This window comes from Panthera uncia, chromosome A2 (assembly GCF_023721935.1).
Source record: "Panthera uncia isolate 11264 chromosome A2, Puncia_PCG_1.0, whole genome shotgun sequence".
NCBI lineage: Eukaryota > Metazoa > Chordata > Mammalia > Carnivora > Felidae > Panthera > Panthera uncia.
This window is the reverse complement of record NC_064816.1, coordinates 112250373-112263732: the sequence shown is the minus strand read 5'-3', so window position 1 is coordinate 112263732 and position 13360 is coordinate 112250373. Positions and strand designations below refer to the sequence as shown.

At 39.7% G+C, this 13360-nt stretch overlaps 1 protein-coding gene across 1 annotated transcript in view; it reads left to right on the top strand.

Moving 5' to 3' along the window:
- OSBPL3 (oxysterol binding protein like 3) overlaps positions 1–12470 on the top strand; it is a 155060-nt gene extending 142590 nt beyond the window's left edge. Inside the window, exons 15-19 of the mRNA XM_049642282.1 lie at positions 77–235; positions 3145–3289; positions 4979–5105; positions 6690–6812; positions 10579–12470. Coding sequence (XP_049498239.1) covers positions 77–235; positions 3145–3289; positions 4979–5105; positions 6690–6812; positions 10579–10675 — 651 coding nt within the window. The 3' untranslated portion in view covers positions 10676–12470. The remainder of the gene's footprint in view (positions 1–76; positions 236–3144; positions 3290–4978; positions 5106–6689; positions 6813–10578) is intronic.
- The last annotated feature ends 890 nt before the right edge of the window (positions 12471–13360 follow it).

Genomic DNA, 13360 nt, shown 5'->3' with positions numbered 1-13360 from the left:
TTTTTTTTTTTTTTTTAAATAGCAATATCTGTTTGCATTTGCTGCTGGCTCTTCTGGGAATTGTTAATGCCACCATTTCCTCCTTTTTAGCTTTGGAGATCATTTTGAGTGGAACAAAGTGACCTCTTGCATCCATAACATCTTAAGTGGGCAGAGATGGATTGAGCACTATGGGGAGATTGTCATCAAGAACCTGAATGATGACTCCTGCCACTGCAAAGTGAATTTCATAAAGGTAACCGCCAGAAAGGCCTTGGCAGAGCAGGGCCTCCGGGCACAGGACATCCCAGGGAACTTTTCACCTTCACCCTTGTGCCATCAGGCAAGCAATGCCGGGGGATCCCTGGTGTTCCCCCCTCCCAACCCCTCTCACCTGGACCAGGGTTGTGGCCCCTTCGAGCCTCCCTCCTTCCACTCTTACTCCCCTGTGGTCTGTCCTCAACTGCAGCAGCCAGAGGGACTCTTATACAATGTAATTCATCATGCTACCTTATGGAGGAAGCTTGAAGACATTATGCTAAGTGTAATAAGCCAGACACAGGACAGGTATTGTGTGACTCCACTTTTGAGGTACCTAGAGCAGTCAGATTCATAGAGACAAAAAGTAGAATGGTGATGCCCGGGGCTGGTGGGTTGGGGAATGGCAGTTAGTGTTTCATGGATACACGGTTTCAGTTTGGGAAGATGAAAAAGCTCTAGAAATATAAAATGATGATGGTTACACAACATAGTGAATGTGCTTAGCGTCACTGAATTGTACACTTACAAATGATCACAATGGTACATTTTGTTATTTATGTTTTACTAGAATGAAAAAAATAAAAGTCATGCTGTATTTTCCTAGAGTAAAAGCCTGCCTCCTGACAATGGCCCACAAGGCCCTGTGCACTATGCACTGCCCACCCCCACCATGTTCACACATGCACACAAACACGCACACTGGCACATACACACACATGCAAACACAAGTGCATGCACACACACCTGCACACACACAGCTGGCCACACATATATGAACACGCACATGCACACATACCTGCCTCTATATGGATATGTGCACTCACGCGCACACACACACACACACACACACACACACACACAAACACACTCATTCCTCTCCGATTTCAGCTTCCACCAACCCTTCCTCCCCTTCTGACCCCACTGGCCTTTCTCTCTCTCCATTTCCTCCTGCTTGGAGCCCTTCTCCACAGATCCTTCATCATCAGCCCTGTCTTCTTAGTCAGTCTCTATCATATCCCATTTTCTTCAAAGTTTTTATTCCCATCTATAGTTAGCTTGCTCACTGTTGGTTTACTTGTGTGTTTTCATCTTCTGTTCCCCACACCCGCCTCACCATCCGTGACTCTGCAGAAGCAAAAGCCTGGTCTAATCTTGCTCACTGCTGTAGGCTGATGTCTGGAAAGGCTCATGAACATTCATAGGGTAAATGAACAGATTGGCCAAAGGCAAAAGTGTGGAATAGTCTGCTTACCTTTCCAAATGCCTCAATTCCCTTAGATTCCTCTTCCCCTTAAAATTATCATGTACTTAACATGGTCTTAAAGGAACATTTGCATTTAATTACGGTCAAAATCAGAAGCCAAGAGATTAGGCTCTAATTGTGGCATTTCATGCAGGACCTCTCTACACCACCTGTAGCCTGTAGGGGATATTATGGAGAGATAGATGGAGGTCTGTATTATATCCTATAAATCAGACTAGTAATGTTTGAGGTAATATAAAAATGACTCTGCCTTGAAAACTTCATGTAGCTCAGCACCCTGAGCCAGGTGAAGGCCACCTGGTTCTCAGTACTTTCCCCAAGGAAATGTGCTTGAATCCCATTTCTACCATCTACTTAGTACTCACACACTTAGGGCCAGAGAATAGATTTCTGTGGCTACAAGAAATGAGGGGATTGGCACACTGGACGTACCTCTGGTGTTGAAAGAGAATCTGAAAGCAGATGTGGCCCTTCCCAATGGAGCACAGCCCTTCCTCTGTGGCATCCCCTTGTATTGCCAGCATTGGATTTGTCAGCAAATGTCTATAATAGAAAACCAGACTTCTGCTTCAGAATACACTTAAGAGCCTGGACGGTATCTGTTGCCACTTTCCTCCATTATTACCTGAGTAGAGACCTCAGGTTTACATTTCTGATTCAGCTGTGTGATGCTGCTGTACTCTGTCCTTCCTTCCATCTTCCTCGTAGACACAGAAGGGGGAAACCAAACCACCAGAATATGGCCCCAAAATGCCACTCAACTTTATTGGTTTCCAAATATGGATTCTGTTTTGGCTGAAAATAGCACTGGGAGTTTTGATTTATGAAGTAATGCCTTCCGTTCTTTTTTAGAGATTTTTTTGGGGGGCAGCCAGGTAATGGGGAGATTAAAAAAAAAAACAAAAACCCACACAACTCTAGGGAGTTAGACCACCCTCTGCTGGCCACCTTGTGGTACTGTATAAAACCCACAAGGCTGAGCTGAGCTGAGCTGCTCTCTCAGCCCAGGACCATTCCACAGTGTAAATAAGGGTTGCCTAACGTTCCAATGGATTCGATGAACAAATCTAGTTTGGGGGAGAAATAATCGGAGAAACTGAAAATCGGTTGCTTTATTATGACCAATGTTAACGAGCCTCCTTCTTGGTTTACAAAAAGCTATCTAGTTACCATCTAGAAAAATAAAAAAATACAAGTTATTTCTCTCTTAAATTGCAGTAGTCAGAGCCACAGGGACATCCAGGGAATGGCTATTCCAGAGGAGGGGCTTAGAGGCCAACCACATTATTTGGCCGAAGTGTGAGACCTGAGACTTTCCTTCTGACGTTGCATGTAGCAGAAGTAGGGAGAAAACCCGTATCTTTCACAAATGTTGCTTGTTCAGTTGCACACTGTAAATAAAGAGTTAGCTGTTAATTTCTATGAAGTAATTAAAAGTATGATTTGTTTAAAAAGCCAGAACCCAGAACCAGCACACTATATACAATGCAGAATCATTCTTTTTTTTTATTTTATTATTATTTTTTTTAATGCAGAATCATTCTTGTGGTTTTTTTCTCTTTCCTTTGCTTTTCCTCTTAATATCTGTAATAAGTTGACCCCAAAGTACTAAAAACAGATAACTTATATTTGAATCCTAGGCAAAATACTGGAGCACTAATGCCCGTGAGATTGAAGGTACGGTATTTGACAAGAATGGAAAAGCCGTGCATCGGCTCTTCGGGAAATGGCACGAAAGCATCTACTGTGGGGGCTCCTCCTCATCCACCTGTGTCTGGAGAGCAAGTTAGTATTCGGGTTAATCAGTTCTGGGCCAGGGGTGGGGGACATGGCCAGAGGAACCGCAGGCGGGCTGGCAGCAGTGTCTGTCTCGTACCTCTAGCCTCTACCTGCTTTGAACTCCATTCGAGCGGCCAGCCCTTCTTTCATTCAGTAATCATTATCTCAGCCTCATCCTTATGCTTCTCAACAACACCTCAGTTGGCCTGCTAGGTCCTGGGTTCTTAATCCTGGAACAAAGCCATTGGTCACTTAATCCGTGGTCACTCTCTCTGAGGAAATCTTCCAGGCCACACACATCACTCCTGTGCCTATCTTGGGCACTAAGGAGTGTTAGTGAAGCACAGGAAGTCATTCTAGAGTAAGAATGAATAAAGAGGAAACTGTCAGTAGACAAGAAGAGTGACCTGGGGCTTCTACAAAAGTCAGGGGTCTCCCGGATTCACCCAATACCATTAGCCACTCTGATGTCTCTTGTAATTCTAGAAAAATAGCCCTTGAGCAGCTGTGGGGAGAAAGGGCTAGGGAAGCCAAACCTTCATAATATGTCCCCAAAACCTTTTAAGACGTTTGTCCATCTTTTAAGTCTTGGTCATATTATAAAACCATCATTTTGAGATACCACCACGAGAATGCTTTGGGCTGATCAAAACAAAACAAAGTAAAACAAAACCATTCTAATAGTGACTTAAATCATTAGGATGTGTGCTATTACTTAACAAGGAAGGGGTAGGATGGGCCTGTGTTTGTTATACAGGCAACTTACCTGTGTCAAGAGCACAGACCATTGAGGACACATTCTGTCACTCCCAATGTAGCAGTGATACATTGCAGGGGCCCAAGGCTCTGGGTGGTGGCAGCCTGGCAGCTTGAAACTGTGGCAGTGGCCCCATCCTTTGAAGGGTGGAGGCATCCTTCCCCCACTGGGCCTTGTCGTCTGGGCCTGTGGTGGCAGTGGTAACCCTGATGATCTCTGAATCACCTTCCCACTCATTCTTCCCTTTGCTTGAGGGTTAACACATGTTTGCAGCTGGGTAACTTGATGGAAGCATCCTGTAAAATGCCAGTGGTCCAACAGCCTTACTTCATTCGGTCCCCTTGACATCCAGCTGGCGGTATTTCTGCCGGTATAATCCCACGTCTATTCCCGGCTTCCACTGAGTTAGTTTTAAATATAAATGTGTAAGATATGGAGGGACAAGACTTGGTAAAAGGAAGGGCAGGAATGGAAAAAAGAATAACATTGACCACTTGCTATGGGTTCAACACTATTTTAGGTACTAGACAGAGTTCCAGGAGGATTTGACATTTCTTAAATGAAAAATGGATTCTCCAGAGTGAGAGTGTTGTTAGTCAGGAAAACATGGACCCAGAGTTCTTTTTCACATGTTTATTTTTGTAACAAATTATTTTTATAACTTGCACAGTATAAAAACTTCACAGCATTACATAAATTCCCTATCTGGCCACACAAAAGAGGTCTTATCCTTGTAGGTAGAAGAAAACTTACAGAGAAAAAGATTTATGGAGGAACATTCAACACCTATTTGTTAGCCAGAATATTTTAATAGAAATGGAAGAATTTAGAGCTGAGAGAGAAAAAATAATAGCTGGTTTGAGTTGAAAAAGGTGAAGGAATTAAAATGTAATGTAAATGAAAGGAAGTTGGAAATGAATGATTTCTTTTTCTTTTAGATCCCATGCCAAAAGGCTATGAGCAATATTATGGCTTCACACAGTTTGCCCTAGAATTAAATGAAATGGATCCATTGTCAAAGTCTTTATTACCACCTACTGATACTCGATTTAGACCAGACCAAAGGTAAGGACTTTTTAAAGATCTTTATCTCCAGAGATGTAAAACTCTTTATAAAGAGTCTTACTAACAACTCCCAGGCCATCAGAGGAGCTCGAGAGAGACAATGTCGTTAGGAGTAGAGGTCTAGGAGGACTGAAAACAATCATGTCATGGAAGGTATGGAGCCCAGCTTAATTCTATGTGTGGCCTGGCCTTTATTCATCAGTAAAGCCTTATTTCTAGTGAAATATCCCCCCAAAGTGTTTATTTTTAAGAGTTTTACTGTCTATAATAATATAGAACTTATAACTGTATTTGAAAGAGTGAAAAGCACCCAATTCCTTTACACTTCAGATTTAAATTATTTTGGTGCACAAAACCTAACTTCTCATTCTAGGTTTGCTGGCCACAAGCAGTGTCAACTTTCTTAGTCTCAGTTTCCTATTCTGTATAATAGAAATAATTATCTCTGCTCTGGGGCCTAATTAAGACTCAAAACCCAGAAAGGAAAAAGGAAAATTATATATTTGACTTTATTTAAAAAAAACAAACAAACTTCTTCATGGCAAAGTAAAAAAATATTTTTATACCCAGAGTCAAAAAGACAAACGACAAACTGGGAAATCTATATTTCAACTCATTTCATGAATTGGTTTCAAAAATCAAGACTAACTCACTAAAAAAAAAAAAAAAAAAGACATAGGAAAATGAACTGTTCACAAAGTAGGAAATGCAGATATCCCTTAAACATATGAAAAGATGCTTAGTCCCACTGAAAGAAATGCCTATTTTCAAAAATTTTTTTTAAAGTTTATTTTGGGGGGGGGGGGAAATAGAGAGCAAGCAGGGGAGGGGCAGAGAGATAGAGAAGAAAAAAAAAAAGGAAAAAAAAAAACCCAAGCAAGCTCTGCGCTGTCAGCATGGAGCCCGATGCGGGGCTCAAACTCACGAACTGTGAGATCATGACCTGAACTGAAATCAAGAGTTGGATGCTTAACCGACTGAGCCACCTACGTGCCCCAAGAAATGCATATTTTTAAAAAATATATAGACATACTAATTCTTAATGTATCAGGTAGCAAGATTCAAAAGTTTGATGTACTCTGAGGCTACAGGCAAAAGGTATGGTGAGGAAACAGGTGGGATGAGAGATGGGGATGAAAGGGACAAATTCCTTTTTATAGATCTGATTTTTTGAGCCATGTCTATGTCACCAGTTCAAAAAATAATATCTTGGGGCACCTGGGTGGCTCAGTCAGTTGAGCGTCCGACTTTGGCTCAGGTCATGATCTCGCAGTTCATGAGTTTGAGCCACACATCGGGCTCTGTGCTGTCAGTGCGGAACCCACTTTGGATCCACTGTCCTTCTTTCTCTCTGCCCCTCCCCTGCTCACTCTCTGTCCCTCTCTCAAAAATAAATAAACATTTAAAATGATGATGATGATGATGTCTTCCCTAACTACCCCAAAATACTGTTTTAAAGGTTGAAGGGGGGTTCTTACCTATAGGGAAGCATTTTGAATATCCAGTCTTAGATACAGAATTCTAGAAGTAATGATTACAGTATTTTCTCAGAATTTGTGTTGCTTTTTTTCCCTAATGCCTCAGGTTCCTAGAAGAAGGGAACTTGGAAGAAGCTGAAATACAAAAGCAGAGGATTGAACAGCTACAGAGAGAAAGGCGACGGGTCTTAGAAGAAAATAATGTGGAACACCAGCCGCGGTTTTTCAGGTGTGTGCGCATATTGTGTGGGTCATTGGTGGATAGGTACTGGTGACACCTGATGCTTCCAGTATGAAGAGAGTAAATGGGCTGTCCCCTCCCCAAAGGAGAGCCTTCTTGGTGTTTTTCTTGCTTCAGAGTGCAGAAACTTCTCCCCTGGAAAATGGAAATTCTGAGTGGTCTAATTCTTTCTTTTTTTTTTATTTTTATTTTTTATTTTTTTTTTGAGAGAGAGAGAGAGAGCACAAGTTGGGCAGAGGGGCAGAGAGAGGAGAGAATCTTAAGCAGGCTCCACACTTAGCACAGAGACCGATATGGGGCTCGATCTCATGACCGTGGGATCATGACCTGAGCTGAAATCAAGAGTCAGGTACTCAACGGACTGAGCCACCCAGGTGCCCTGCAAGTGGTCTAATTCTTGAATTGCAGAAGTTACAAAACACTTCAGTTTGGAATTGGAACATTTACTGTTAGTTTTAAAATAACTTGCCATTAAAGTCCTGTTAAAAATAGACTTAAAGATCTAGAAGGGGCATCAGAGATCATCAGCCCTTTACCCCCTCTTTTATATTAACTGGGCAGAAGCAAAGGCCCAGGGAACATAGGAGGCCCCAGTGAAATGTCCTGGACTGGCACCTGGCTCTCCTGGCTACTGGCCAGGGCTTTGTATGGTTTTAGGGGCTTTTTTATTGGTTTAATAAAAAAAAAAAAAATCAACATTAAAACAGGCACACACAGAAAAGCCACAGGCTTCTGCCCTACCCCTTCCACCCCAGTCTTGCTTTCAGGGAAGCCAGGGTTTTTTTGTTTGGGGTTTGTTGGTTGGTTGGTTGGTTTTTCGTTTTTTTGTTTTCTGTTTCTGTTTTGTTTTGGTTGCCATTGTGTTTTAATGGATAACATGAACACTTCTAGGAGGAATTAGCTACTGATCTGTCAGCAGCAGAAATAAAGTCTGTATTCCAAAATAGCAAAAAGTACTATTCATCCCCAAAATATAATGCTTTTTCCCCCTGGAGTCAATATGGGTTTTGCCAGATCCCTTCTGATCATTTCCCCAGACTCAGGAGATAAGTAAATGAAGATCAACCAGAGTTTCATCCCAGAATATTCATAACTTTGTTTAAATATTTTAAAAACAAGACATCTTTAACTATTTTTTAAAGGCAAGAGATAGATAAATGGATAGATTAACAGACTGATCAGTTGATTTACTGATCAATTGATAGATATACACATATACCTTTAAGTAGGCTAATTTTTTCTTTTTCTTTCATAAATCATCTAGGGTCTTGTGTCTGGTTTTTTTTTGTTTTCTTTTTTTTTAAGTAGGCTTCATGGCCAGCATGGAGCCCAACATGGGGCTTGAACTCACAACCCTGAGATCAAGACCTGAGCTGAGATCAAGAGTCAGACACTTCACTGAGCAAACCAGGCGCACCTCATGTCATTTTTAAACAAGGGAAATTACATTTATAAAGATGTTCATTGCAGTATATTCAGGATCATTAAAAACTGTAGGTAACTAAACTGTCTCAAGAACTAGGTAGGGAGATTCATCAATTTTACCTAATGTGAAAGTCCACAAAGTCTGTGGAGCTCTATGGGAAATAAATTAACATTTAAATGCAAAATATAAACCATTATCTAGGCTGTTGTTGAAACCATCTAGAATTATGTCTGGAATGGAAAAGGACAGAACATGGATGCAGCCAGGTGGCTCTTTTTCCTCTTGATTGTCTGTTAAATTATCACGCTATTAGATGTGGCAAATAAAGAGCTGGAGAAAAGGCAAGAATTCTTCAGCAGTAGTGGTCCTGGCAAAGAGGTGACAGAGGAATGTAGGAACAAGGGAAGTGTCCACAGAAATTCCAAGTGGCAACTACAGTTCCTACAGAACTGGGCTCCTCTGTTTCATAGTCAAGTACTGGGTATGCAGACTGGCTTATTTTAGACACATCCCTTTATTAGAATAGGGAAACAAGTGTGGTAAGAATCCCTGTTCCTGGGAGGTTGAGAAACAGGCACTCTCCACTTATGCTTTTGAAGCATATGAAATATCAGTCAAAATTATAAATGTACACCCTCTTTGACATAGTTCTACTTACTGGAATTTTTAATGTGACTATACTCACATATGTATAAAATTACATATTGTTATATGTTTATCATATTATTATTAACATATGTCTGTGATAGCTAGAGATTAAAAACAACCTCCTAAAGGCTCACCAGTAAGATACCTGTTAAATTGTGGTCCATTTCTACAATGGAATATCATGCGACTGTTTAAAAAGAAATCAGGGTCACCTGGGTGGCTCAGTCAGTTAAGCATCTGACTCCTGATTTTGGCTCAGAGCATGAGCTCACAGTTTGTGAGTTCAAGCCCCAGGTCGGGCTCTGTGCTGACAGTGCTGAGCCTGCTTGGGATTCTCTCTCTTCTTTGCTCTCTGCCCCTCCCCTTCCTCAAGAATAAACAAATAAACAAATAAACTTAAAAAAAAAAATCAGCCCAGGCTCTTTCCCCATTCACAGGAAAAAAAAAAAAAAAAAAAAAAAAAAAAAAAAAAAAATCAGGATTCCCTATTGCCACAGAGTCCCCAAACTTTTGGGGACTATAAAATACAAATGGTAAATATTGTTAGCTTTGCAGGCCATAAGGTCTTAGTTGTAATTATTCCATCCCACTGAGCGGCATAAAAGCACCAATAGACAACAGTTAAACAAATGGGCATGGTGGTGTTCCAATAAAAAGGGATTAAGATTAAAGGGTATCTACTTATAGAATAAATACGTCACAGAGATGAGAAACACAGCATAGGGAATATAGTTGATAATATTGTAATAATGTATGGTAACAGATAGTGACTACGCTTATTATGGTGACCACTGATGTAGTGCTGTGTACAGAATTGTTGAATCAATATATTGTACACCTAAAACAAATATAACAATTTATGTTAATTATACTTCAACTTAAAAAAAAAAAACAAAAAAACAGCATTACAAAGATAGGCAGAAGCCTGGATTTGGCCCTTGGGCTGTAGTTTGCTGATCTTACTGTGACAACAGAAAATGATCTCCAATATGTATTGTTATGTCAAAAACTCAAAAGGTAGGACACCATAGAGTGCTGTCATTGTGGAAGAAATGGGAGAGGAGTGGAGTATGTATGTGTATGCATGCGTGCTCACACATGCATGAAATTTCTCTGAAAGAATGAAGCTTATAAGATCATCATTGCCTCTGAAGAAAAGGACTGGAAATCTGGGAGATAGGGATAAGAAGAAAACTTTTAGCTATCTACCCTTTTGTACCTTTTGAATTTTCATCTATTTAATATATTATCTATTCAAAGGATAGTGAACCAAGGCTATTCTCTCCTGACTCTTATGTCTTCCAATTCCTTTTGTTTTTAATGTTAACTTATCACTTCATTGAACAATCTAGTTGATTTGTAGCTTTTCCATAGTCACACCCAAGGTGTGGCTGTCATCCCAGCCATGTTTTATATATGACAAACTGTTCCCTTATCCATGCTTCTCTCAAGCACCATTTTTTCACAGCCTCTAAGTTTGAGAAGTCAAAGTCAGAAGTGACAAAATGGCCTCCAGGCTTCCTGTTCCCTCATAGTTCCCATATGAGATTATCAGGGACATTGTATGTCTGTAAGAATGATAGCCTGGCCCAGGGTTGGGAGGAAGAAAGGAGGGAAAGGGAAGGAGAGAATATGACAGTGTTTTCAGTAGCCTTCAAGAAATTCTTTCATCCTTCACAGGAAATCCAATGATGACTGTTGGGTGAGCAACGGCACCTATTTGGAACTTAGAAAAGATCTTGGTTTTTCCAAACTGGACCATCCTGTCTTGTGGTGAAAAAGGAAAGAAGAATGATACACCTGTACTTCTCTTGTGTTTGCTTTCTGAAGCCACAAACCTGTGTCTATATATTTAAAAGAAATTATCTAGAATGATTACCTGTGCTTAGCTTAGCATTGTATTTAAGTATGTATTTTCTTCAATAGTTTCCTTTATAATTTCAAATGTTATCACAATTGTTTATATGAATGTAGAACACCTTGATATTTCATTTTATATATAAGCTATTTAATAAAAATGAAAGACTGAATGTTAATGTGTGGGTTAAAAAAGAAGCTTTAACACTAATTTTCCAAAGGTTAGGAAAATTCAAATTAAATTCATGCCTTATAAAATTATGTTGGAGAAAAAAAATTTATCTCTCCCAGGTGCATTAAGAACTAAGAATACCCAGGGTTACTCACTCATGCGTAAGCTACCCAAGTTTAATTTGGTAGCTCAGATATCTTTTTGCCTCCGACAGCTCTTGAATTGCTCATCCAGAACAATTCTGCTGGTGCTGGAGTCCGAAGAATACTTCCATTTTGGTGGTTGGGAGGCTGGTAGGAGATTAGTAGGATGTACGTTTTTATATGACATAGATACGGCACCTTCCTGAAGAGGAAAAGCATTTGAGCTCATCCCTCCCTAGAGTTCTTATTGCCTTATGTGCAAAACTGTACCCTGTTACTCAGAGAAATTGTCAATCTGAGAAATGCCCATTAGTTAAACACTATAATGGCATCCCAGAGACATAGTAGGAAATCTCTCCTTAGTGAGAACCAAATTCTTGACAAGAAACTGTTTTCTGCTTCCCTCCAGCCCCACCCCTAGATTCCCCACTCCCTACTTTTCTGTTGAGTATGGAATGTTCCAGTTTAGCATAAAACATATGGTGCATTCCACACAGCAATTTGACTTTCTAAAAGTTTAGCAAAATAACTGATTGTTTTCAAGAACTCAACAGTTTTTTCTTAAATACTGTTTTGGTATTTTCTACCTCTTAATAACACCATATTTTAGATCTTGTATAAGAAGTTTGACCATCTGCCTTATAGACAAATGTAGAGAATTGATGTTCTTCCTTTGTGTTGTGTTCTGATGAAGCTTTGTCTTATCTCTTTCCTACACTTTCTTCTTACTCATTTCCCTCTTTTGTGAGTCTTGCAGCAGTCTTGAATAATACAGATTATAACTCCTGAAAGGGGAAACTTTGTCTTTTTAAATATGTTATTTTAAAGTACGATAATAGAATCTGTGCAGTAGTTGAAGTGTGTTATCAAAGTAGTTCCAACTTCTGCCCAGATTACATTAAAACCAAAGCGTAATTTTTAAGTCTTTGACTCTATTGTCCATAACAGTCCTATGGAATATCAAGTATAATGGTGTGTTAAACAGTTTTCGCCAGAAAACACTTACAGATATTTAAATAATTTCAGAGCACGTAGAATTCCAGAAATGAAAAGGAGAATAAGTATCGGGAAAAAAAGAACACATGATTTTTTTCAGTTTACACCAAATAATCAACTAGTTGGACAGTATTGCACTTTCAAAATGTAGAGTTACAGAAAGTGAGTCGTGGCCTTTTGGAATTTGCAGATGATTAGCATTTTAAAACAACAAATGATTCCTTAAATATTACATTCATTCATTCCATTTTATCAAGAAGTCAAGATGAACACAATGTGAATGTCATTTCCATTTCTAAGCAGTTAAAGGACACAATCAGATTCTTTGGTACGTGCTTTGTTCTTTTCTTTTCAAGCATATATCCAAAGTCTGCTCGCAGAGAGGAAGAAGCAGGCTGTAGATGTAAGGATACTCTAGGGGAAAACAAACCTAGTTTTCACAATGTGAAGGAAAATGTGGACTTTTAGCCATATCGACTATGAAATAGGCCTCCTCCAGAGGCTGGCTCAAAAAAGAAACAACAACAACAAAACCAAGATGGGCAGCCTGAATGGGTGTAGCATTGTTATATAGTATTTGGAAATTTTTTCATTGTCCCCGTGCTGTTATTTCAATTGATTTTATGCTTTATATTGGAGTCACAAAGATAAATGGACCAAATATCACCTTTGTAGTCCTCTTATTTGAGATGGAAACAGAGGTGAATTAGAATATAGTACAGAACTATATGCAAATTTAAAAAGCTATTAGTACCAGCATCTGTAAAGGGCTTTTCTAAAATTTAAACAGTTTAGTGAGTCATACTGTTATAATCTTAAAAGTACCTTGAGGGGGAAATGGCTTCTTTTTTCCTTTAGTCCCTATTCTCAAAAGCACCTTCCCATGTCATCTGTAGCTCAAGGGTATTTCATATTTTTAAGATAAAGAAAACAAACGTGGCATTCTTTGGGAAGAATTGAAGTAGAATCTGACTTTCTGAACTTTGAAAATCCCAATTAAACAATTGCAGTCACTGCACCATCTAAGATATGCTGTAACCAACCTCCATTTTATTCCTGATGATTCTATCCCAAATCCATGGGGAATTACACAGATACTCTTGGGAATGGGACTTTGCACCGTCAACCACATTGTACTTCAGAAGTTCCTATGGCCACTATCGATTACCCCAAGTTGCAGGTGATTCATTCAGGAAGAAACCAGCACTCTCCAGTGTATCCAGACAGCACATGGCTTCCCTCTGCTGACCCCAAAGCACAGTCTGGTATTTCCCGAGTCAAATGTAATAATCAG